At 38.9% G+C, this 27,847-nt stretch overlaps 1 protein-coding gene across 1 annotated transcript in view; it reads right to left on the bottom strand.

Annotated features, from left to right (window-relative positions):
* The window catches only part of IL7R (interleukin 7 receptor), a 17,280-nt gene extending 14,274 nt beyond the window's left edge, over positions 1 to 3,006 (bottom strand). The window contains exon 1 of the mRNA XM_082782734.1: positions 2,802 to 3,006. Coding sequence (XP_082638860.1) covers positions 2,802 to 2,892 — 91 coding nt within the window. The 5' untranslated portion in view covers positions 2,893 to 3,006. The remainder of the gene's footprint in view (positions 1 to 2,801) is intronic.
* Between the last annotated feature and the right edge of the window lie 24,841 nt (positions 3,007 to 27,847).

The raw sequence follows: 27,847 nt of genomic DNA, 5'->3' as shown, positions 1-27,847 counted from the left end.
GGCTGACTGCAAAATCAAAAGAAAGAAAAATGTCTTCTCTTGCAGTTTAGACATTTAATGATTATCCAGCATAGTTCACCTTTGGTGCCTAGGTAGAAGAAAAGCTGACTTTACCTCTTTGAACTTTCATATTGTTGATAATATGGTTCCTTATTCATGGAAATAACACCCTAACTATAGAATGCATGATAATTAAGCCTCATGAATGGCCTTAAGTATGCAAATTTGAAGTGCTTTTCCTGGTACAGTTCCTCCATGGACTAAGAAATTCTTTTTTATCTGATGTACATATGTGTGTAGCCCGTCACGCTTCTTCCCCAAACTTCAGAAATACCACACACGAATGTGTCTGCTGCATAAATAGTTGTGGTGACTCCAGCATGGCTCCCATAGTTAAGGACTGTATGCACAATTAGAAGTTTACAAGATTATAGTATTTTTCCTCTAGAAACCCAGACCAGACAGACCCCTGAGCCTGGCTCTGCTGAAATCAAGGCATGGCTTGAGATGGAGTGATTACAGAGGGAGAAACACTGCTCTCACAGCTACAGCCCTGGCAGGTCTTTCACAGAAATGGTCATCCCTTGGGTTTGGCCAACACCCAGCAGAATGTTTCAAATCACAGCAAGAGTCTCACAAGCCTTTACCAAGAGAAGTGTTAGCAGAGGCTATGCTTTGAAGCCACCAGGACTAACCACAATGTGTGAAACTGATGACACTAGTAATTGCCTGCAGGATCATTGACAGAATTTGCAAAGTCGATGAAGTGACCAGCTCTGTGGCCAGAGCCCTGTGAAAGCTCTAGTGATGATGGCAGCAGACAGCATATCATCTTGTTTTAGGGTTTATTTGTCTCAGGAAGGAGTTGTTTTCATCACAACAGTTTTGATGTGGGTTGGATAAACTGAACAAGTCTGGGAAAGATGGCCACTGATGTTGGCCGTCCTGCCCCTGCCTGCTGCTCCTGCCCGTGCCTGCCTGCACATCCGTGGCTACCCTGGCTTCATTTTCCCTGTAGCTCTCTTGGGAGTTTTGGGGTCACCACTGCTCTGTCAGGCCAGGGACAGAGCTGGGGAGGCACTGCTGAGGAGGCAACCTGCTGCTCATCAAAGAGGGGGAGAAGAAGGCAAGTGCTACATTAAGCTTCTCCTCTCCTCTGCACCTAAGCATGGATGAGATCATGCCTGCATTGGCTGGTGGCACTTTGTCAGGCAGCAGGGTGACTCTGAGAGACAGAGAGAAATCCAAACATCTATCATGCTCTTCAATTTATTGGTCAAACCCATATGACTCATAAGGAAATTATAAAAGCTGGTAATTGCTCAGTGGGGATTTTCTGAATCTGTTTTTCTTTAATTCTAAGCAAAGGATTAGTTATGGTTTACTGGAAGCTAGTGAGGAAACAAAGGAAAGGTCTTCTCCCATCTGCTGTTGGAAAGCCCTGAGCATTTCAGTGACATCTGCTATAAATCACTGGCATTGACCACTTACGACTGTAGCTGCTTGCAAAATCCAGCTCTAAACAGCTGCAAATTGTACAAACAAAAGGTAAAGAGAGAAAAAAAAAAAAAAAAAAAAAGAGAAAGAGAGAAAGAAAAAAGAAAAAACAAACAAACAAACAAACACAACAAAATTTGATGGATGCAGTTCTGAGTTCTTCTGTTTTCTACTAACTCAAAAACTTATCATGCATAACCTAACTACGTATGTGTGTATGTGTATATATATACGTTGTATAATAAATGACAACTACATGAAAAAGAGATTTCTAGCCATTAAATATGTGAGACAGGATAGGTAAACAGACATCATCTTCCTACAAACCAGAAAAGTATTTTGCTCCTTACTGATGAAATTTTGGTACCCTAAAGCTACCAGTAACTGAATGACAGTCCATGTCCTTCAGACACTGTGCAGCAAGCTCTGTCACAGCTGTTTGCTTAATATTAGACAAGTAAGAGTTAAACAGATCTGAGACTGAATCTACAAATGCAGTTTTTCAGCTCCCTTTTGAGAAAAGGACAACAGATTGAAAGACAGTGGTTTTTATCATTGCTTTTTATGATTTTGATTGAGTCTAAATTGATTGTGACTTTATTGATCTTGATGAGACTAAATAATTTTCATTTGTCCAAGTGAGATAACGAAATCTGCAATAAGCCTGACTTTAATCCGCTGAGTTAATTTATCTTTTTTTTTTTTTTTTTTTTTTTTGCACGTAAATGATGAATGCTCTTAGTGATGGGCTGTGAGAAGCCCATGGCTGAGTTGCCGCCTCAGCCACGGTACGAAAGACAATGGGACTATCCGCAGGTAGAGCTTTCACAACTGTTTAAAGGAAAAAAAGAAAGTTTTGTTTTTGAAGTGGAACAAGTTGGGCCCCACTTGACGTATATTAAGACATTTTCTTTGGAGGAAACTGCCAAGAACAAGAGAAGTCAGACCTCGGCATCCTTTGATGGCAGGTCAGAGTGATCCTAGACTGCAGGAGAGTGAAACAGGCATAACTCCTCACACAAACACTACATACAAAAATAAAGGATTAACAGGTCTGATCTTGCATGCCTTCTGCATACAGGAATCACCTCCTCATTTCAGACAAGTTTGGACATTAAAAGGTCAGCAGACTTGGGAATTAAATAGATAAGCCAGCTCCACATACACCTCAGGTACTGGCACTGAAAGAAAGAGGCTGGAGGCTAAAACTTTAACATATTTAACCCAGCAGTTGCATTTTGGAGCTCTTAGCTCAGGTTTTCAAGATCATACATGAGTGGAAAGATGAACATGAAATGACTCACCATCACCATCTGCTGAAGTGCAACCACTTTCCCCAAAAGTGGTACGAAGAAACAAGATGAAAATGCTCAATACTGTACTCGTCCGTGTCATCCTGAGCACACTGCATGTGTGCAGGACCTGTGTGTGTGAAACCCTCGCTTACTCACTTTATACTAGACGCAGAACAAACACATTGCCTGATAAAACAACCGCAGGCGAGGGGAAGTGTAAACATGCTGGCAAGGATGACTAGTGGCAGAGAGCAGGAAGCCAGAGAGAAGATATTTGCAGAGCTTTTACTTTGAAACACGCTTCCCACTTCAAAACTAAGGACCTTCTGGATCAGGCCCCTTGAACTCATTGGGCTGAATCTGGTCAAGTCCAGTGGGCTGGATGCAAAAGTTTCTTGGACCATGCTCCTGTCTGGGGTAGTGGGATTTCTTGCTCTGATTTTCCTGAGGAAATGGTTCTGTCCTTTCATCCACTTTCCTCTCAGTGGAGGTACACTGTTCCAAGAAAGAAAAAAATCTTCCAGCTATGAAATGTTAAGTGCAATTGCTGTTTTTTGTTCTTTAAGTGTTGGCATCATACAAGTCCCCAATAAGACAATGCCGACCCAGAAAAGTTGTGATTTACAGGACTAATCCAGCAAAAACCCAGCTCCTGAGAACAAAGTGGCACGTCTCACTTTTTTCCTTTTTTTTTTTTATTTTCTTTTTTTCAGTCTGTGGACAAAGCAGAGGCAGAAAAAGGATGATAAAGAGGTGTTAAATATTTCCTATGCACACTTTCTGTGGCTGTATACACCAACGCACACCAAAGCGTAATGCAGGGCCATGCACAGAGCTGACTGATGTGGGCAACTACAAGCGAGCAGAAGACCTGAGAGAGGAGAGCAAGATCCCGCACAGCACTGGCTGCACCAAGAAAGCTGCATGTTGCAGGCGTAAAGGAAACTGAGGGCAAGGTTGGTAACAATGCCCAAGCAAGCAGAAAAGTGGTGACACTATAAAAAGACACAACATGCAAGCCGCAGTGACTTTTTTGTTTGCAAGGAAAGAAACCACTCAACAGAACTATGAAAGCTCAGCCCTCCTGTCTAGAACAGTGTCCTTCTTGGCAGAGAGCTAGGGGTTCTTCACCAGTGGCACCCCCTGCCCTGACCAGGGGTAGTGGATACCCAAGGGGGTGCTTCTGGGCTCCCCCACACTGCTTTAATAGGAGGAAATAGCCCCCTTTCCATGAGAGCTCAGCAGGGCTGCCTGGAAACTGGAAATTTCTCACCCCTGTATCAAGTCCTGTCCTGGGATGGGACCCTTCACCTGACGAAATATAGGTATTTGCAGTGTATATTCTATGCTAGAGCTTCTCAGACTTTCCCCCTGTTTACCTGGTGGGCAGCATGATTCATCTCATCCTAACACAGACTTTCAAAAGACAAAATCTAAGCCCCTAAATGTATATGTTTATCTCCATGGCACAAAAAAGCCCAAGGTGAAAAAGGGGTAGACATCTGCTTGGCAGACCTCCATGATACATCCCGCTCATGGACATTGGAGGGAACTATCCAAATGCAATGGACATGGCAGCACCTTGGCCTGACCAGACCCTGCTCAGGATGGTCTTAAAAAATTATCTGGGGCAACCAGATACATACAATGTCCCTTTAAAGAAATACCCTCTTTCAGAGGGCTTTGTCAGTAGGCAGGACTTTAGGAGTAGTTAGCCCCTCACCTCTCCCTCCTGAGTTTCCTATACTTGACTCCAAGATCATTGACCCCAAATGTGAATCAAAGAGATTGGGTCTTGGTGAATTCATGTCCCTGTGGCCTACCCTATCTTATTAGAAAATTTTATTTCAGGATTTCATCACCTGGCTTAGTAATATTCGACATCATATTACTCTAGAGACCCTCAAGGTAATTTCTACTGCATTTTCAGCCAGAAACATCAATAAAGAAGGGCTCTCCCATGCAAAGTGATTGTTATCCGGAAATTACACCTTCTCACTTTAAATTTTTCTTGTTTATAATTGAGTGGGCTATCACTTTGATCGTTTTTTTTTTTTTTTTCTTTTTTTCTTTTTTCCTGTTTCAGCTGAAGCAAAATAAAAGAAAAAGACTTCAGAAATAATATTTCGGCTGAGCCTTGAACAATCTTACTATCAGAGCTGTGCTGCTCAGGGGATTTCCATGTTGTCATAGCTGCATTTTGTCTGGGTGGAGAAATGAGGGACCACAATGAAAAGAAAAAAACTAGTATAAAGAAAAACCCAGAAGCAAAAGTACATTTTGTTTTACTTCTGGGTCTCTGATTCAAAAGTTATTTGATTTCTAAGAGGTACTTAAGTCCATCAGTCTCACTTTGTTGTCTTTCTCTAATATGCTGGAGATAGGAAATCAAATTTGTGTGAGTCCAAATTTTAGGGTAGCTGAAGTGTTAATACTCAGGTGAGGCTGAAAGGAGACTGGATTAATCTTTCTATAAATTTACTCTACATCTGTCTCCTTATTTCCTTATTCAGGGTTCCATAAACAAGAAAAATACATTTTTCTGAATCTAAGCTTCAAATTTGACCAAAGGGATACATTTGTCCTTTTTTTTTTTTTTTTTTTTTTTTTAAATTCTTAGGGCCTCTGGAAAGCCGATAGATTAGGTACATACACTCATTTATCAAAAGCACAGTTGAAGACAATGACTCAACAATGACAGTTTAAACAGGTAAGATTTCTGATGGTACAGCAAAAAACATACCCGTCCTTCAGTGGTGTGCCAACCTTTGCTGGCCCCAACATTTTGCTTGGAGCTTCTGAGTTACTCTGAGCCTTCAGACATTTTTAGCAGTGAGCAAAATCCAGGTTACAACCTAACAGTTGGGGAAAACAAGTTCTTCAGTGCACTGTGGTTCACAGCTTTGTGCTATCCATGTGGTGTGTTAGCTCCTCAGCACTTCGCACTGACTGCTCCACATGACCTGGTACCCTCTTGGGTTATTGCTTACATTTCATCTGTTGATTATGACTGATTAAGAAAGTAATTTATAAATTAACACTTTGTTCACTTCTTACACAGTTTGTTCACTTGTTTTTTGATTACCCTTTGGACACAAAAGTCGGTTTCAATTCTGTTTTTTCTCAAAAATAAAATAAATAAAATAAAATAAAATAAAATAAAATAAAATAAAATAAAATAAAATAAAATAAAATAAAATAAAATAAAATAAAATAAAATAAAATAAAATAAATAAAAATGGAAAAGGCCTCTGTACATACTCTAGCATTAAGTCTGCCACCACTACCTGTTTAGTAAGATGAAGATGGTAGATATCATTCTACCATATATCCTCTTCAAACAGCCAGTTCAGGGAGATTGTGGCACTTGTGGAAGCCCAGTGAAGCACATTCTCAGACATCCTAGTGTGTAGACAGTTCATGTTGACAGTGACAGTTGGAAGATACAGGCATCCTTGTGTTTGAGGAACTCAGTAGGTGTTTCCTGGTGTTATATCAATGGGTAAATTTGTGAATCAGCTTGGGACTGGGAGGGAACATTTCTCACATTGGTCAGATCTGTCAGAAATTGTTGGGCTTCTTGGCTCTCTCCATGGCGTGGCAGGGGGTGAGGGTTCTATATATTACAAAATAAGGGTGCTGGTCCTACTGCCTGACCTGACGTGCTCTACCCTGCTCCTCAGAGAGGTGAAAGGCTGGAAGAAAGGATGACACAATTTTGTGTCCCTTCTACAGGCCACTAGTACTTATTCAAGACAGATTCTTAACACCGTTTAGGTCCACCCTCCTTCAATACAATATTTACATCTGTGCATAATTTTAACATGCTTCCAAACTGCCTTAATTAAGGCTTCAACACCCTTTAAAAATCTGCTGTAGGATGTTTCTTTAGATTATTGACAAAATAAAATTGGTTGGTTCATTCAGCTCTGAAACAAAATTTGTAAAATTCTATACATGGGAATTTGAGATGTTAATAACCATATTTGTAAGTTGCAGATACAGACTGGTGCCTAAGACTAAAACATATGGTTATTATTATTTTGTTGTTGTTGTTAGGAAAGACTTTGGTAAAAAGCTGAAACAAGTAAGAAAGCAGAATGCTGTTAGAACATATATATATATACTCAAGCATAATCCATACTTATATTTATTTATTTATTTATTTATTACCCAGATATGCTGAGAAGCAGAAATCTTCCATCTGGCTTCAACCATGAACTGTTTTTCCACGTAAAAAAGAATTCAGATATTTTTGTTGCTTTCTGACAGTTCTCACTCTCATGAGAACTTGGTTCCATGTATTTTCTCCCAGTGGAGCCATCTCTCATTAGCTCATCAGCTGAGGAACTTCTCTTTAGCCTCAGGCTCCTACGATTCTATTTTGCTAGCCCAGGAGCAGGACCATGTAGGAGTCGGTATTGCTTAAGGCAGCATCACCACAGACAAACATAACTTAAAGCCTCAAAGAGAGCATGTATGTGCATATGTGTGTGTGTAAGAAACCATCTATGGTAAAAGTGAAAAAGAAAAAAATCCTGAAATTGAATGTAGTTGCTTTGGAGAATATTTTGCTTCCCCCCTCACCAAGTTACTTTGGGCTGAATAATACAATGAGCAATGCAGGGTGGAAGGTATATAGTTCATTGACACATTGTCCCAAAGAAAGGAGCCATGTGTAACAGAGAACAGAATATGTTCACCCCTTCTTTGAACTTCCTTTGTCTTTGAGATTTTGATACTTGAAATTACTGCTTTACATTTCCAACTACTTGAGGACTAACTTATAAATTGGTGGCACATTAACAAGGAATCCTGTTACACTGAGAGAAGAATAAGGAAAAGTTAGAAAAAATTTGGTGTGTGCTGTGTGGAGGCTAAAATGGGGGTTGAGTGTGCACTTCAGGTATTCACATAATATGAGTTCAGCCCCCTAAACTACAAGACTGGCTGTAAGAGATGATTTTTTTTTTTTTCTTATGTTGCAATTACAGCAATAGTATCAGCAGTAACAAGAACAGTCATATTAATACTTCTGGGCTTCTTTGGCTTGCCTTCAAGTTTCTGAGTCTTTAGGGAGCACTCAGAATCAAATTTTCATCTGTTCTCCAGAGCAACCTAAGTTAAAGCATAGTTAAAGAAATGAAAACTTAAACTATCTTTACATTATTTTCTCTATGCCTTAAAGAAACATATACGTTGCTGCCACGAATATTGTTCAGTCACGAGAATTGACAGGAGAGTACAAGACAGTAAGGTAAACAGAAGACCACTGTGCTTGTCAACAACATTTAGTGTTGAGAGCAAGAAAAATCTGGTGTTAACACAATGTTGGGACACAAACCTGTCATTTCAGTGGAAATGAAGCATTCTGTCAATGCATTTTATTTCTGCAAATTACATTAATAATGTCCCTGCAAATTTTAAAATAAATGTTTTCCATCTTTTTAATTTATTTTTTTTTCTTTTAATAATCGGAACCACTAAAAAATTACTTGCTTTTGGCTGCGTACACTCGTTAGGAATATGTCCATTGCTACTGTAAGCTTTATTTCCTTTTATGACAAGGTCACCCACCTGGTTGACCAAGGGAAGCCAGTCAATGTAATCATTCTGGATTTCAGCAAAGTTTTTGATAATGTTTCTCACAGTACACTTCTGAACAAAATGTCCAGCATGCAGATAGACAAAGACATAATACAATGGGTGAACAACTGGCTGACGAGTCAGACTCACAAGGTTCTAATAAATGGGGTTACATGGGGCTGGCAGGCAGTCACTAGTGGGGTTCCACAGGGCTTCATTTTAGGGCCAGTTCTCATTAATGCTTTCATAAATGGCCTGCATGCAGGACTTGAATGCATAGGAGCTAAATCTGCAGACAACACTACATTGGAAGGAGCGGTTGACTCCCTCAAGGTTAGAGAGGTCTTGCTGAGAGATCTTGACAAATGAGAGAGCTGGGCAATCACCAACAATATGAAGTTTAACAGGAGCAAGTGCTGGATTCTGGATGTAGTGTAGGACAGGACAACCCTGGCTGTAAGTACAGACTGGGTGTCAAGAGGCCAGCGAGCAGCCCCGCAGAAAGGGATCTGGGGCTTCAGGTCAACAGCAAATTGCACATGAGTTGAACAAGTGTGCCCTGACAGCCAGGAGGGCCAACCACACCCTGGGGTGCATCAGGCATGGCACTGCTAGCTGGTTGAGGGAAAGGATTGTCCTGCTCTGCTCTGCACTGGTGTGGCCTCACCTCCAGTGCTGTATGCAACTTTGGATGCCACAATATAAGAAGGACATAAAACTATTAGAGAATGTTGAAAGGAGGGCTACAAAGATGGTGAAGGATCTGGAGGACAAGATGTATGAGTGGCTGAGGTCCCTTGGTTTGTTCAGCCCAGAGCAGAGCAGGCTGAGGGGAGGTCTCTTGGAAGCCTGCAACTCCCTCAGGAGGGGAATAGAGGGGCAGGTGCTGAGCTCTGCTCTCTGGGGACAGCAACAGGACACAAGGGAATGGCATGGAGCTGGGACAGGGGAGGGTCAGGCTGGGTATTGGGATGGTTGGACCAGATGACCTTGGAGGTCTATTCTAACCTTAATTATTCTATTGCTCATCCTTCTACCCCAGTTGATGCTCCCTGCCCAGCCCATACAGACATCTCAGCTTTCTTCACAGAAGGAGGTTCACGGACTTTTGTCTGCCAGTCAGGAGGCAGGTCCTGAAGGTAGCCACAGACTTGCTCAAACACTGTTTTCACCCACATTTCTACTCCATTGATGTTTGCCCTTGCACATTTTTCATGTGGGTTTAGTGCTGCAGCCCTCAAACACTCGCCCCACAGTGCCTGGCTGCTTACCTGGTAAGTGGACGAGCCCTCAGTGAGAGGCAAAAATTTCAGATATTAATTTTTAGGAGGACAATGGGTTTCTAAAACAAGGCTTGTGCTGCTTAGACAGATGTGGTAACTCAGGTGGATCAGGATGCTGAAGGCAACCTTAAATATTAGCATAGTTTCCTTTAGCTGGTTGCAAATTTCATTACATATCAATCTTGCAGTGCATTATTGAGCAGCATTGACAAGCCAGTCATAGGGGTAACTGCATGTATCATTTAAAATGACCTGCTGTCAAATGCAGCTTAATCCATAAAGATGAACTCATCAACATATTTTTAAACAGTATTAAAAACAAACAAAAGCAAAAACAAAAAACAGACAAAAACAAACAAACAAACAAAAAACACCACATAACATTTGAAATGTGTAAGCAGATAGGCATTAGAAAACAAAAGGTCAGAAATAGAAAAATCATTTAAATATATTTAAATTTAAATATATTTTAAAATCTTTATCCTGGCATGAAACCTACACAGCGTAACTGGAAGAAAAATTGCAATCAAAAGAACCATACTGCAAACATACATTATTAAAGGTATCAGAAATATATACAATTTAGGCAACCAAGATGTGATTCTGTTTGGCATGAATTCTGTGCACTGAGGTGTTTTTCTGTTCAAAATGAATTATAGCTGTCATCTCAACAATTTAACTATGAGTAATTTTTGAAGTATCATTACATTGAGACACTTCATGCCAGAAAACCACAGGAAAATACGTGATTAAGCTGAAAGATTATCCCCCATACTATATTCAAAGACAAATAATAATCATGCTTTTCCCTCCTGGTTGCCCCAAAAGCAGGGTGTAACAACCAGTACCACAAGGCAAATATGCAGTGTTTTTTCCTGGGAGAGACCACAAAGAACACTCCTCAAGCAACTAAATAAAACAGATGAGCTACTGAGCTAGATCTGCTGTCTACCTAGTTCACCCCAAGGGAAAGGTTCTTATCTGTTTCATATTTTTTGTTTCATTCTTAAATTGCTTGTCATCCATGCAGATCAAAGCAGGCTAAAACCCCAAACTGAATATGATTAGTCTTTTTTTCCCCTCTGGAGGATTAAATTCATCTGTGTCAAAATGTTAAAAAAAAAAAAAAAAAAAAGAAAGGTGGCATAGTACTGAAACCTAGAATGTGTTGTTGGCTTAATGGGAGGGTTGAGCAGCACTACAGGGCACAGCAGAACACTGTTTGACATCCTGCTGTTTCTTCCCATGGCAAATCTTTTTGAAGGATTGCTGTAGCAGTGCAGCTTCTAAAGTGTAACAGCATGGAACTAAAACCTGTCCAGTTCTCTTCTGGTTTACACTGGGGCAAATCAGCTGAAAGACCTAAAAAATAAAGGGAGTTGAATGATAAAAATACTTAGAAAATATATGACAAAAGATAATCTAATTCAGTGGATATTTCATCCTAGCTAAAGTGAAGAAATGACTGACGGTTACAGCTAATAAAATTGCTCTCAAATATGCTGACCTTTCAATGTAATTAGAAAGCTGATTTCTCAGGCACAGCAATATTCTCAGTGCACAGTCCAATAAAGATTACAGGTACAGGCGCCATTTCAAATACTGTAAAGCTGTAGTTAGGAAAGCAGGAAGCTATGTAGCATTATTATCATAGAGTTCTGATCCACCTAATTTACCGTAATGAGTGGTGAGCTTAGATAGACTCGCTGTCAACACAATTCCATCATCAGTGTTGTTCACTCTTCGATCAAGCTAAGGTGTCTCTATCCTGTTCTTCACTGGGTACTGTAAACATAACATAAGATCTGTCAGGGCAGAACAGGCAGTTATGGTGACCTGGTCTGCCCTGCAGTCTAAAGAATGTCACTCATCTTTTTGTCAGGTTTACTTCTGACCTGTTACATTTGGTTTTCTCAAGACTTGAACGTGTTGAAGAAGTTACTGCACACCTGACATCAGCTGTCCTGACTGCTCAAGATGTATGTGTAAATTTGTCTAAACCCAACCTGTAGTGAGTGAATCTTTTGTTTACAAAAATTAAGATTTAAGTATTATCAGAAATTCTTTTCCATGCAGATAACTGTAGTCAACCAAGAAATTATCATTTTATCACGTTTTTGAACAAGTAAACTAAATCTAGGGCTTTAAACTTCTTGCTCAGTAAGATAGATCTTCCTGACACCAAATTTTCCTTCAGCTTTTTATGAGCGTTCAAAACTGTTCACGATACTCTCACAGGAATCTCACTTATCTCTGTATGCAGAGTTGTTATCATCACTGAGATTCTCCATGTTCTACAGCTTACACATCCTGGATCACAACAGTCATTTTACCTGCTACACCTCCTGCTGTGACCTTCTGAATTATACAGCCAGGGTCTTACCTGACTCTGTTTTAGAGTCATTACTTCCCTGAGCTCAGACCTTTATCTGATAAAAGGGATGAGAGAGTACAAACATGGTCTAGATTGGGACTGTTACATACCTTGGCTTGTGTCCATGGTATAGTTAATAGCCCAGCTGCTTGGTCTTTCTACCTGGGTAGAAACAACGGATGTCATCATAATTAAGAAGAAGCAGATTTCATGACACATTACCTAAAGTGGTTCCAATGAACAAGCAAGGGTCATTATTCTGGTCTAACTCCAAGATTTCAGCTGAAGCATTGTTTCTAATTTCAGCACTATGATTAACAATGTTGTCTATTTATTTGAAGGGCTAAGAAGACCGAAAGCAAAAGGAGGGCTGGAAATCATAGTGGAGAGGTGGAGAGGAGATCTCAGCACCTGCAGGGCAGCACAAGCAGGGCAGGGTAACCTGCAGTGGGAGGGCTAACCCACATTATGGGGTCCTGCACTCAGGCCTGGTGCAGAACACGATGCTTTGAATTGACATCTTCTTGTAATTTTCGGGGTGAATACAGCTGCAGTATTGCAAGGAATTTTCCTTGGTGCGTCACAGACCAAGAAGCAGCCTTTTGATTGCTCTTAAGTGAGCAATATGACTTCCACTTGTAAAAGAGCAGCCAGGAGAGCTGCACACTGCAGGGGGGAGCTGGAAACCTGCTGCTGCACAGCCAGGCCTGGTGGAGCCCCTTCCTCCCCGACCCCTGCAGCAGCTCCCTGCCACACTCTGCCCTGCACAGCATCAGCCAGGGTTTTCTGTCAGTGCACAAAGCTGGTTTCTCTACACTAAAATACCTGCAGGAAAGTTGAGTGTGTGCTGGCCTTTACTGCCTACCATGCACGCAGATTAACATTACATACCGCAGTCTGGACGTAAGGGTGTGGCCCAGGGTTTTATATGTAAGGCACAATTTTTACCACAGGCTTCACTCCATGTTGGTTTAAATACAATGAGCAATGTATATCTTTTTTTAAAGTCCAAATGGAAGGAAAAGGTCAAAGCCAAGTCATAAATTTATCACAATTTAATGAACCTGTGCCAAGGTGTCATATGAAAGTATTGAAAAGCCGCTGAAAAGCAATAAACATGGGATTGCTCACAGGCTATGGAGGTTGCCCAACCTTTCAGTGACCTTGGCCTGAGGTGGAGTTTGTAGCAAAACATGAAAACAGGAATACCTCCCTGGTTTCACTTTTCAAGGCAAACACTGTGAGCTGAACCTCAGCACAACTGAGGTACAACTGCAACTGGAGCCATCAGCTTCAAAGCTTTTGTGTTCACAGCCAGAACATGCTGCAAACCTGAACTGAATCACCTCGACCTGGAAAACAAAACAAAACAAAACAAAAACAGGGAGGGAAACAAAATCTTGAATATCAGACCGACAAAAAGAAAAAAACAAACCACAACAGACACCAGCTGCTGAAATGCGCATTTGTTGCAATCTGAGATTCAGGCAGGAAAATATTCAGTATGAAAATAAGTGCACAAAACAGAAGGATGGCTCTCACCATAGACATCTGCTGGGGTGGTGGTACTGTTAGGTAATACCCACTGTTTTTCCTCCAGAGTCAAGCAGAAAGGAGAAGCCATGAAACTCCTACTTCTGTCAAGAAGACAGCAGTGAGACTGATGGTTTGGGACATCTGCTCTGCGCTTCCCACAATGTGACTGGCAAGATGAAGTGAACTCTCACAGACAGGGGAGATGCCTGGATCTTGGCTTCTGCATCTTTCAAACACTCCTCTTGTGATGACAGTGCCATCCCTCATTCCTGACACTGTGCTGTATGGTCTGACCATCACGTGGGCAATCCGAGCCTATCCTAAGCATTTACAGTTCCTCGGCTGGATGTTCCCACTCCCTGAATGTTTCATTTCCCTTCAAGTCTTACACCCAGCAGAATTTACGAAACTGTCCCTCAAAGACACAGCCACACTTGAAGAAACATCAGGAGAAATTGTAACTGATGTTATAACCATTGAAAAGGAAGAGAGCACCATGAGATCCTCCACAATCACAGCTATTCCCCTTAATGGATCAAGATTTTGTAGCATCTGTTTATATCTGGAGTGAAGAAAGCCTTGCAAGGACAAGGGACTTGCATTATAAATACTACCAGAATCATAACTTTTTCCTTCCTCAGCTGTTACCTTTAACTCTCAGCTTTCAGATTACTGTAGACCAATGTTTTTCAAAATGGAACCTTCCAGTTTAGCTCACACTCTAGGAAAAGATTTTCAAGGTATAGAAGTGAATAAGGAGAGAAAAAAAATCTCATTTCATGAGGATTTGTGCTTCTCACAGACACACACACACACACACACAAAAGGCTTTGGAAAACCTCGCTATAACCCTTTTGTTACATAATATTTGGCTTGATTTTCACAACTGTTCAACATCCTGCACAAATCTATTAGAAGACGGTTATTGCCTCTAATTATTTAACTATATATTTGGGTACCTAAAAATGGATTTCTGTACAGGGTTTCTTCCATAGAATAGTACAAACAAGGCTGTTGCTGCTCCAAATAACATTCCTCCCATTTTACAGCCCCCTTGCATAACTACTAGGTTACACGTGGCAGTTTTATTGATCACTCTGGATTGCCATTCAGGAATTATGGGAAGCTGAATGTATAACATTTTGGAGAAATGCCCAGAATTGGAAGTGATTTTATGTTGACTCCTTCAGCACTTATACTATGTAGGAAGAGTGCTGATTTTCTTCAACAAAGTAGTCAAAGAGGGGTAGGCAATACACTATTTCTGTCTTATTTCATTTAAGTGCTAACATTTATGAGTACAGGTTTAAAGACATGCAAGGTACAAGGGGGGTTGCTGTCATCCCACATCTGCATTCCCTTTCCCAACACAGGCTGTCTGCAGAGTTTCCCTCTGTCTATTGCAGTTACCTTCAGCCCCACAGAAATGAGGATGTAGGTGCTGTCACAGACTTTTTTTGTAAAAGCAAAGTAGATGGAATTGTGCTATCTACAACACACTGATTTGAGACTATTGATAACAAAACCTACAAACCTTAACTTTTTGAGATAAGTAAATATTAGCTTCATTTCACAGAGGAGACTCACTCAGCAATGTGAACTATGAGTCCTGCCAGGAACACAGAGCATCTTGATCCTTAGCCACTTGTTCTGTTCACTTGTCTGCCAGATTCAAATAACTGAAATGGTTCAGGAGAGGAATTGGACACTGACCATGGTAGGTTAGGAAAGTAGATTGGAAAAAGTGCCAGCATTTTTTCCAGAACTGCATGTTTTGGAGTACTTAATACTTCTGCCCTACTGGAAACTTAATGAAGGCAACCTCATTAGCAGTAATTAGTAGCTGAAAGCAATAGATGAATGAATAAGCCTTTCCAGTGAAGGAATATCAGCTGTCAAACTGAGTTTGAGGAGGCCAGGCTTCTCACCAAGCACAACTGATACATAATGAACCATAATACAACACCGTGTAAGTAGTAACAATAATAATAACAAAACTTTTCATTTCTGCTCCTTTCTGAAACCACAAAAAGTCTTTACCAAAAATGCAACTTCTTACTGTCAATAAATTTGCACTTTCATCTCAGCTTTGCTTTAACTTTCTCTAAAATTGTTCACTCATGTAAAACTGGAGCATGGACTCTGGATTTTAGCTATGCTGCTGAACAGAGCAACAAGGGATGTAGTGTGGGAACTGTAGTGTGCATCAGAGCAGGACACGTGATCATTCTGCCTCTGCCACAAATACACAGCTTTTGGTCCTCTGTAGGTATGTTGAATCTATCCCAGGCATCTTTGCTATCTAACAGTGGTTTACACTGTCACAGAAGTGGTATTTTAGTAAACACATACAGAATCTTGAAGTTTCCTGACAATCAACTTGTACATACATGCAAAAGAGAAAACAGTGTTGGTGGGAAGCTACCAAAATTACATTTTCCTGTTTACACAGCACAGCTAATACTTACAGCTTGAAAAACTTATTATAGTCATGAATAATATTTAAATGCTCTTAACTAATATAAAAATCACAAACACTTAATGTGCACTGAACACGTGAAATTTTCTGTTCCAAGGTGAGAATACCCAGCTGATGAAACAGAGGGTTCAACAACAGCTATCAACAGAGAAGATAGCAGCACTGGGGACTACAGAGAGTTAAATCACTTGAACTCATTTGAACTAGTTTAATAGTTAAGCTAGAAAGCCTCAGAACAGAGATTTTGGAAACAGAAGGAGATTGATAACTTGTTTGTAACAGCATTTTCCCATGCTTCATCAGTGGAATGCTGCAGCCAATGTGGGCTTCTTGCACTGGTGGGATTTTGTTAAGGGCTTCTGTGAGGCAAAGGCAGCTCTCAGCAGCTGTCCCATTTAGCTTTCTTCTCTTTATGTATTAAGTAGTCGTAGGAACAATATTTGTTTTACATAAATATTTGAAAGTTGTTTTTTACCTTAGTTGCTACAAACATCTGTATTTGAATGTGAAGGGGATTGTTATTAATGTATTAATGTATGAACCAGAATACCTGTTACTCATTTCCATCTCACTTTATCCCCAGATATAAATAGGAATGGTTTCATTCATCTGCTTGTGTGCATTATCCATACAAATTGCTAAAAATTTGTAGGACTGATACACACAAACTGAAAACTGTCAGTTCAAAGTCCAAATGAAATAAGGAGGTTCATGAGTCACAAATATATTTCCACATCTTTGATTCAATTTGTGAAGGACTGACAACGATGAAGAGGGCTAGCTCTTTTTGAAATTTTATTTGAAAATAATAAATTAAATAATTACATAGAGTGATGGGTTTGAGAGCTCTGCTAATGTTGTTTGTCATGCAGTTCATTCTGAAAACCTTTCATCTTCAGTAAACCCACAAAAATCTAGTGCTTTCAAATCAGCTTCAGGAATTTACTACATCTGTAAACATAGTCTATGACAGTCTATTTCGGATGACAAGCTCCAGCTGATTACCTCAATTAAAACTTAACATCTTTTATACAGAATTTCACATCTTTAGAGATACAGAAATTCATTTTACCCTGTTTTGTTCCACTTCTTTTAAACTCATCATCTGATACTGTTTTTTTTTCTTGTTGTTTGTTTTTTGGGGGGGTAAAAATAAACAAAGGTACGTCTGAAAAAACATTGACCAATGTAGATTTTTAGTTACCCTAAAGATGTGTGAGTGGTTCACTTAGGTGTGGGTGCGACGTGACACTTTTGCCTGTGGTTTACGTGTTATAACTTTTTCATCTAATGAGCTACTAGCATGCAGACAACCTGCTGCTGGTTGTACGTGTTGGGAATGAATGATTGTGATCTACATGTTTCTCAAAGATCAGCACTATACAGTTATTTAATTGCATAAGAGGAGAAATCGCTGTCTTTTGAATAAATTTCATTTATGACAGGTGAAAATGGAAAAATCTAATGCTTGTCAAGATGCAAAGCTTCCCTTCCCTTCCCTTCCCTTCCCTTCCCTTCCCTTCCCTTCCCTTCCCTTCCCTTCCCTTCCCTTCCCTTCCCTTCCCTTCCCTTCCCTTCCCTTCCCTTCCCTTCCCTTCCCTTCCCTTCCCTTCCCTTCCCTTCCCTTCCCTTCCCTTCCCTTCCCTTCCCTTCCCTTCCCTTCCCTTCCCTTCCCTCAGGTAATTTTCTTCCAAGTATGCTAAACTGGAAAACCTGACAGACTTTTGCACTGCAGACTATTCATCCCATTTGTCAATGCATTAATTTTTACCAATATTTTCCTAAATAAGAAACTGAAGTCAGGCTCCTATGTCTCAACTTGCTGGTCCTGGAGACAGTTGACTGAAATAGAAGATAGGTGTTTGAAGACCAGTGCTCCCAATGAATATTCCCAATGCTACACAGATAAAGAACATAGCTAAAATGATAAATGAGTCTGTCAAAGTCATACAGGGTATGTTTACACTGGTTTGTGGAAGTGAGTAGAGATTGAGCACAGCACCCCAGGACTTGTTGGATAACTCCTTGCTCTCTTTAAGGGCTCTGCAATGACATCTCTCATACAAAACCTGTCCATGCTGCACTGTGGGACAATGCCAAAATGATGTATGAAGAAGCATGAATGGGTTTTAGAAGTTTTGATTCTGTACTAATTAATTAATTAGTTCCTAATTAATGTTATTGACTTTGTATTTGAAAAATACTGAAGCTTATGTAAAAGAGGCTGAAGATGTCTTCCAGCACTGCAACAGTCTGACAAAAGATGTCTTTTCCATCTTTTCAGATAGTAGGGAAAAAATGATCTGATATGGAGTTTTCTGAGGATATTTCAAATGTTGATTAAACATAAAGTAGAAATACAATGTTTAAAGCATGTTGGGTTAAATTCAAATATGTAAATGATTATATCTGAGTCATTGCTGCTATAGCAATTACTGAGATATTTGTTGAAATTGTTTCAGATCTCTGAAAAGTTTCCAAAGCACTTAACTTTTACATAAGCATGACAGTCAATTGAATGCAAGAACCTTTTCACCACAGTAACACATGATCTAAATTAGGTCACTTTGTATTTGTGAGTGTTCGAAGTGTAACCTACTCAAATCAAATTAGGTCAGCCCGCAGTGTCCTGCTTATCAAAATACCCCTCTAGAACAGAAGATACAAGATCTATAGAAATATTAACCGAGGAATTAAGAATGACAAGGAATATACCATCGTCAGTTTCAGATCAGTTGGAGTTACTCAAATATGTTTAGTCTTGGCCTATACAAATGGAAAACATACTGGCAACTTACCTTTCCTTAGACAGTGTAAGGTTGTTCTTATCCCATAGCCCAATATTACGTGTCTTCTTCTCCAATATTATTTACGTGTTTATTTCTATTGGATATCTGGCTGAATACATTTACTTAACCAGACAGATGAAAATTAGTAAAGATATTCCACAATATAGTCAATGCTTGCATAGTAAAAACAGCAATGTAAAATTTGCACTGGCTTTATCTTTAATTTTACTTTAATATTCTAGTCTTTTATTTCTTTACTTTTCATGTTCACACACTCTGGCTAAGGAAAAGCAAAATGAAAACACACATTGGAACTTTTTGCTTAGGTGTACAGCTTCACCCCTGACTAAGCCTTTAAACATAATGCTTTTGTTTCCTTAAACTATTTACGTGTAAGCTGGTCTCCTTGGGTTATTTATGTTATGCCATGTTCCATTATGGATTGACATTTCTAATAATACAATACTACTAAAATAAGATTAATTTACTATCTTGAAGGTGCAGCTTAACATCAGTAATTCCCTATAAATACTTTTGATGCTGACACATATCTTCCAGTTTATAAAAACATGAATACACGATAAGGTCAATATTCGTGACACTTCACTATAGAAAACAGAATCACAGAATCACAGAATCATCTAGCTTGGAAGAGACCTCCAAGATCACTGAGTCCAACCTCTGACCTAACACTAACAAGTCCTCCACTAAACCATATCACTAAGCTCTACATCTAAACGTCTTTTAAAGGTGGCATTCCTTACACGAAGGCAAGCTATTTAGTACACAAAAGCTTTTATGCCTGTAATAGAAATGAACATTCTTTTTGCCAAGCTTCCTGAAACCCTGCCTGACTTCTGTTTTGTGTATGCTTCACTCATGTGAGATAAAAGCCCAATCGTGAACAATAGCTTAACTCAGCCAACTCCATTAACCTGCCATTGTAACAGCATTATCCTGAAAACCTCTGGTAACATATTTTTCAAAATATTGTGCAACTCCTGTCAAACAAACCTAATTCTGTTTGATATAATGTAAGAATTTGCAAACCTATGTTACATGAGAATGAGTTTTTAGTTCTAAATATAGAACAGGTGAGTAATTTCACCCAGTTCTGGCATCAGCACTTGCCTACAGATTAAAAAGAAACAATGAATAATGGAGATCTGGAAACCCAAATTACAGCACCTAAGCTCGCTTAACAGCTAAGCCTGCTCTCTGATTCTGATAGTGCTTAGACCACTCACATTGCATGTATAAAACCAACACTGAGGTGCGCTCTATGTTTCATAACTAAGTTCCCAAGAGCTTTGATGTGCTCTTGACCAGCTCTAAACCTCACAGATAATTACTTAAGCTTCTAGAAGACAGCACATCCTCCAAATCCTCCTGAGGTTCACAAACAGCATAGCTGGTGTCAATAACACATTTTAAAGAAAAAATTAGTACTGCAGTAGTAAGGGCTCACTGATTTTTTTAAGATGATATTATGTTTTATAACTGTATTGCATATTTGTTTATATGTGGCCTCTTCTACTGTAAAAAAAAACACAACAGATTTATTTATTTATTTATTTTTGTTAGCAATTTATTAAATAGAAGATAGAAGATGGGAGAATTTTGAATACTGAATGATACCTGGTTTCTAGATAAGTTTAACACAAGTGAAATTGTAAAGTCTGATCAAATACTTGGGATTCTTGATTCTAGAATGTGAGCTTAGTAATGTAAGAGAATGCCACACAAACAAATACAGAGAGGCATCAGAACTTCAGTTTATTTTTTCACTTTAAATGAAGGATAAAGAAAATACTTCATCATTGTATCTAGCTTCCAAAAGAAATAAGGTCTTTCAGCTTGGAACATAAAACATAAACAAGTCCAAACACTGGACTCTGAAGGTAGAACTTAGTCCGAAGAAGAAGTTGCACATGAGTGTAATTAACTGTTAGAATAAATTGGTATGTGATCTGAAATCTCTTTCTCTTATCTCTTGCAATCATACATGGACACTTTTCTAAAAAATAGAACAATTACTTTTTGTAAATTTTATAAATATGTAAAAGTATTTTGTAAATACTTTTTGTGGGGTACTCTAGGATGAGGTCTCTCACAATCAAAAATAAAATATCCAGATGAAAATTTGGCTTAGTATGAAATGAATAACAAACAGCCCACTGATTTTAGTAGAGACAAGAAATCACCCTATGAATATAAATGGTCCAAAACAAACTGCAGGTAGGAAACAATCTCTTTGATTTTATCTGACTACCAGCTTTTTTTTTTTTTTTTTTTTTTTGAGTTTGAGTTTGAGTTTGAGTTTGAGTTTGAGTTTGTCCTCATTTTGTTCCTTACCTTACCATTGTTTTTGTTGTTTGTATGTTCAGATGTGGGTAGTGGTAGAGCAGAGGAAATCTGTTTCTTACTTCTAATTCATCTGTTTCTGAGAAGCCACCCTAGCCCTTCCTTTGCTCAGCTTTGGATTTTTAAGGAGTCCTGCATTTTAACCTTTGGACTTATTATTGAGCATGGCAACAATGAAGTAACAGAAAGATTTTTCTCTTTTGCCTTAGTTCTAGACCGAAAAAAGGTCAATTCAAACTAGGATAGTTTGCTTGAGGAAAAGAGAAAGCTATCAAGTAGTCTAGGTAATTCAGGTAATAAGAGGTGAAAATATGCCATAGGCTAAGCCTCAGAGGGCTCATCTAATTCAACAGATTTTAAAGGAAGTGGTAAGGGAGAAAAAAAAAAAGCCAAATCGGCTGAGGTACTGAAAACATATTTCCTTTAAAGTAAAAGTTAATTGTTGTTAAAAGTGTTAGGCAGAAAACATGAAGAAGTACATGTAAATCTAAAAATAAGGAAAAAAAATGCTATGGATTCATGGCAACCTCATTTACCCTGAAATAAACTAATACCCTCTATTATCTAAAGTAAGAATGAAAAGATGAGAAGCATTTTTCAGAAAACTGATTTTTGTCTCCAAAGAATCTATGCCTGCTTAAAGTAGTATGAAGTACGAAGATCAGGTGCTCTAAATTTAGCCATGGCATTACAGTAAATTACCAGCCTCTGTTGTAGCAGGATTGCTTCCAGTGCCTGAACTAACTAATTAACCTATTTAAAGCCAGCTTTGACACCTCTATATTGAATTACACTTCACAAAGTAGACATATCCTTATTGCAGAACTCTAACCACAAGACCGTCCTTTTTCCCTTTCAGGCTTCCTCCCAGTAACAATGTGAATGACATGCCCAGTTTAAAAAGAAAAAAAGAAGAAGAAAAAAAAAAGGCGTTATTCATTGTGTCACTATTAATCATTATGGTGCTAAAAATGAAAATACAATGCTAAATCAAGTCCAACATATACTACCTGAACTTAAGCTGTCGTGGTACCACAAAGTGTTTTTTTTTTGTGGTCAATTAATCCCAGCGTACTCACAATTCATCCCATGTACTCATCATTGTGACCTCTCTCAATTATTTTTCAATGGTTTTAGGAAACTAGAGAGGTCCTAGTTGACTGGAATCTGGCAAAAGTTGTTCCAGTTTTCAGGAAGGGTAAGAAGAAAGACCCCACTAATTATGGGCCTGTCAGTCTCACTACAATGCCCATAAAAATCCCAGAAGATTATTAAGGGAGTTATTGAAACACACTTAAAGACAACAGTTGTTGCTCACAGCCAATGCAGGTTCATGAGGGGTGCATTCTGCTAAATGAACTTAATTTCCTCTTATGACAAAGTCACCCACCTGGTTGACCAAGGGAAGCCAGTCAATGTAATCATTCTGGATTTCAGCAAAGTTTTTGATAATGTTTCTCACAGTACACTTCTGAACAAAATGTCCAGCATGCAGATAGACAAAGACATAATACAATGGGTGAACAACTGGCTGACGAGTCAGACTCACAAGGTTCTAATAAATGGGGTTACATGGGGCTGGCAGGCAGTCACTAGTGGGGTTCCACAGGGCTTCATTTTAGGGCCAGTTCTCATTAATGCTTTCATAAATGGCCTGCATGCAGGACTTGAATGCATAGGAGCTAAATCTGCAGACAACACTACATTGGAAGGAGCGGTTGACTCCCTCAAGGTTAGAGAGGTCTTGCTGAGAGATCTTGACAAATGAGAGAGCTGGGCAATCACCAACAATATGAAGTTTAACAGGAGCAAGTGCTGGATTCTGGATGTAGTGTAGGACAGGACAACCCTGGCTGTAAGTACAGACTGGGTGTCAAGAGGCCAGCGAGCAGCCCCGCAGAAAGGGATCTGGGGCTTCAGGTCAACAGCAAATTGCACATGAGTTGAACAAGTGTGCCCTGACAGCCAGGAGGGCCAACCACACCCTGGGGTGCATCAGGCATGGCACTGCTAGCTGGTTGAGGGAAAGGATTGTCCTGCTCTGCTCTGCACTGGTGTGGCCTCACCTCCAGTGCTGTATGCAACTTTGGATGCCACAATATAAGAAGGACATAAAACTATTAGAGAATGTTGAAAGGAGGGCTACAAAGATGGTGAAGGATCTGGAGGACAAGATGTATGAGGAGTGGCTGAGGTCCCTTGGTTTGTTCAGCCCACATATATACGCATATTTGAAACAAAGAAAATATGAACTATTGTTACGAGAAAAAGAAAAGAGGAAAACCAAAGGCTTTGCCTAAATTAAACTTTGAAGTGGGCATGGCACATTTTTTGCTACTGGCAGGTACTGCTGCTATTTTTTAACAGGCATGATATTCATACTGGGAGATAATTACAGACAACCATTGAATTATGCTAAAGGAGCAAGGCCATGAGCCAGAAGTCTATCAGACAAAATTGCTAAGTTAAAGACCACCTATTCAGAAGTACATGGACATCTGAAGATGCTGCACATGAGAAATGAAAGTAAGAAATCTTGAATGTAAAGTGACTACAGAAAACAAAGAAAATGAAACTGAGAGGGTGGTCGCACACTGAAACAGGCTCCCCAGGGATGTAGTCACTGCACCAAGCCTGTCGGAGTTTAAGAAGTGTTTGGACTGTGCACTTAGTCACATGGTCTGAATTTTCGGGTAGACCTGTATGGTGCCAGGAGCTGGACTCGATGATCCTTGTGCTTCCCTTTCAACTCAGGATATTCTATGATTCTATGATTCTATGAAATTCAAAATGTTTGAGAGAATTTTAAAATTATGAATAGAATATTCATAGGTCAGGAAACTACCCTTGCCTTTACAAAATGAATGCTCCTAAACTAAATGTCGGTAGTGGTGTTTTATTTCTATTTACTCTAACTTTATTGAATCAACTTCTAGATACAAATTATTCATAAAATACATAATGCATATATAGAAAAGCCAGGGATGAAATTGAGCAGACACTTAAAAGTGACAGTGGAAGATGACATTTCTGCATGAATGTGGTGCTACCTGGAGATAGCCAAAGTCATACCTGTTGATCCAAGTAAAGAAAGGATGTATATTCACTTTTTCACTCCTCTTATTACGGTGCTAATAAGAAAAGAAATAACACTCTATAGGACTCTGAACAATTTTCATCTCCAGGAGAACTACATATTAAGAGCCCATTAGTTATGCTTCTGCAATGTCAGTGAAGTCAATGGTTTTGCATGGTATACCTGAAAATAATAAACATGACAATAATCCAGAAGAAACATCCAGAGGTCATCTAGTCCAATCTCCTCCTCAAGCATCAGCAGCATGCAGTCAGCATAACATGCTCATTTATGCAGTCAGGTCTTGAAAAACTTCAAGGACAGAGACTGTAGAGCCTCTCTGGGCAGCCTGTTCCACTGTAGGACTTTCATCAGCTTTTTCCTATGTCTGCTCAGAATGAGGCATGTTTCAAATTATGCCCATTTTCTCATGTCCTCCTGCCATATTCCGCAGTAGAGTTTGACTCCTTCTTTCTGATAACTGTATCACAGGTGTTGTAAAACTACTGTTAAATTCCCTCAAAGACTGCTCTTCTCCAGGCTGAACAAGCCCAGTTTCTTTAGCCTCTCCTCTCCAGAAAAGAGGTCAATCCCTCAGCCCTCTTGGTGGCCCTCCACTGAGCCTTCTGCTATTTGCTAATGTTATTCTGGCATCGGGAGGCCCCAAACTGGACACACAATTGTATAAGAAATGAGAAATTGCTCAAGAATAGTTATTTTTCTCATTCTACTAGGTATGTTCCAGTTAATACAGGACAAGATGCTCTTGGCCTTTAGTGCCAGGGCATGCTGCTGGCTTAGGTTCAGCCTGCTGTACATGAAGATCCACAGGACCTTTTCAGCAGAGCTGCTCCCCAGCTAGTAAAACCCCTGTGTTTATCATTGCAAGAGGTTACTCCTTCCAAAGGTGCAGCCCTTTGCATCTGTCCTGGAGTTTGCAGACATGTCCAATGATAAGATGCCAAACTACAGAATATTCATTATATACATTCTACCTAAAATTAAAGGAAACAAAATATTTTATATTCTAGTGCCAAGGGAAGTTTGTAAAATCAGGAATGAAATAAAATTGCACTTTATTTATGAAGGAGCATATTTGTTATAGAATCTGTTGGAGGTAACAAAAGCAGTACAAAAGCAATTTGTACTGATAAAGTGAATATCTTTTGATATTTTTTTTTGATTGCTGTTTCGTTAATTTCATAATTATAGCTACAATATTGCATACAAGCTTGTGAAGTATGCTTGATTTTTGGATTGTATCTGCCATTCTGTGTCTTTTGAATGGCTTAGAGAACTTCTCTTTGGCAGTCTTTATGCATTAAGAAAACTCGGCATAGCTAATAAGCTTTTCAAAAAATGGCTTGCTTCACTTGTAAAGAATGTGAAAAGAAACTATGGCTGTACCTCATGCTCAGTGGAAATTTTGAGGTATGGACCACAGAGCAGATTGAGGAACTTTTCTTGCTAGCATGGTGACAATGTGACATCACATAGCCACACTCTGAAGTGAGAAAAATACTGCCTTAGAAAATGTTCTGGTTAATTGTAAAGTGTTTTGAATCTCCCTGTGCCGGTCTGCTTCCTGAGAGATGTGCCCAGAGTGTTTCTTTTTGTATAGGGAATTGGTAACAGCCTGGATTCTTCACAGAATGAAATGTTGAGCCATATTTATGCAGAGAAATTTTATGCCAGTCAGTAAGTGTTAAGAGACTTCCTAACTCAGCAGTATTTTCTGTGTTTTATTATTATTATTATTATTATTATTATTATTATTATTATTATTATTAATTTATTTATTTATTTTTGCAAGGACATTTTTGCAGGAATGGACTGTAAGTTGTTTTAATCATAATAAGAGTATTGTTAATATAAACTCTCTTGCATGCTTTCTAAGGTAGACTATCCAAAGCTTTTTCTATGCAGCATACAAAAGAATAACTGAACACAAATGGTACAGGAAATAAAATAGTAAGTTACAGCAAACTTTGAAAAAAAAGGACCCAATGCATTGAAAATGGTTAACTGAAAGCTGAACTACATTTCAAGTTTTTTTTGTTGTTGTTGTTTGTTTGTTTTTGTTTTGTTTTGTTTTGGTGTGTGCATGTTTTAATATCAAAAATGCAGATATTTCATCTCAGCTTCCATCACAAACTGGATTTAATAGCAGAAGCATTATCCATCTTCATTTTATGACCCTGTGATGAGAAATTTTTACATTACTTTGTTTCAATACTTGATCCTCTTCCCTGCTAAAAATCTCTGCGTTATTTTGAAGCCTTAAAGTTCCAGCCATGGAGTCTTGCTATATCTATATGTCTACTGGAAAAAAAAAAAAACTTTTTATATGGATCCTTGTAAATGGAAATCTGACACAACCACCCCTTAACTTTTCCTTTGATGAAGTAAAAAGAACAAGTTCCTTGAATTTTCTTGTACAAAACATGATTTCCCATCATTCTCGTGGTTATTCTCTGAACACTTTCCAGTTTTCAACATCCTGCTTGAAGCTTAGATACCAAACTGAGCAAGATATGACTATAACTCCACTGCTAAATCTGAATGCATCGCTACTCAGCTTTCCCCATTCCTAAATATCGGACCTATTTTGTTCTCTGGGCCCCAGCATTACGCAGGGAATCAAAGTCTATTAGATATCCACCGTGAAACTCAATTATAATCAAGTTATAACAATTATAAAAAAATAAGTTGGTGTTGTCAGGACATATATTCTTTGCTTTTTAAATTATGCCTTTGCCTTGGGATATAGAAATAAGTACTGTCTTTCACATGTACTATTTCATAATTCACCGTACAATCCATTTCACTTTTTATTAGTCAGCATAAATTCAGAATGTATGCTTATTCTCGAACTTTATCAGTAATGATTTTGTTCGATTCCAGGACGTTGATAAAACATATACTGCATGAAAAAGGAGCAAGAATTTAAGAATCCTATCTAAAACAGCGATTTACAATTTTCGGTAGCTGAAGTTCCCTTTTACCTCATTGGGGTTTACAAACCATAGGAGAACCTTTCTGAGAATACCTTTCTAATTTCCCACAGAGAAGGTCAGTATGTAAAGTTAGAATTCAACACCTAGTGATTAAAGGTGGCTTTTACTAAAGAAACTAAAAATGGAAAAAAAAAGAAAAAAATGTAAAGTTTCCAAAAGAGAACTGTGCTGTAATTTTTAATATCCTTGTAGTAAGAAAAAGACTTAGTCTTGCATGAGTATACATATGCAATGTCTCAAGAATATAGGGGATGAAATACAATGAAATTCTGACTGAGTTGTACGTGCTGTAAGAAGAAATTATTCTGGTAACAAAGCAGATTAATTTGTATGCATCGTATAGTCTGTTGTCATAAGTAAAACGAGGATGTTGAGGTTTTAGCATGGTTTGCGGGGGCACAACAGGGTTATATCTGTTTCTAAGATAGTACTTAGCTACAATGTGCCGGTGTGGTTAGCACAAAACATGTAGACTGCAGAGACACAACATTATTTGCCTGAAGTGATAAGCTTATTGGGTTCTATTTTGAATTTGTATATCATGCATAAAT

This window comes from Aythya marila (assembly GCF_965140915.1).
Source record: "Aythya marila genome assembly, chromosome: Z".
NCBI lineage: Eukaryota > Metazoa > Chordata > Aves > Anseriformes > Anatidae > Aythya > Aythya marila.
Note: the sequence above shows the minus strand (reverse complement) of the source record. Positions and strands in the feature narration are given on the sequence as shown.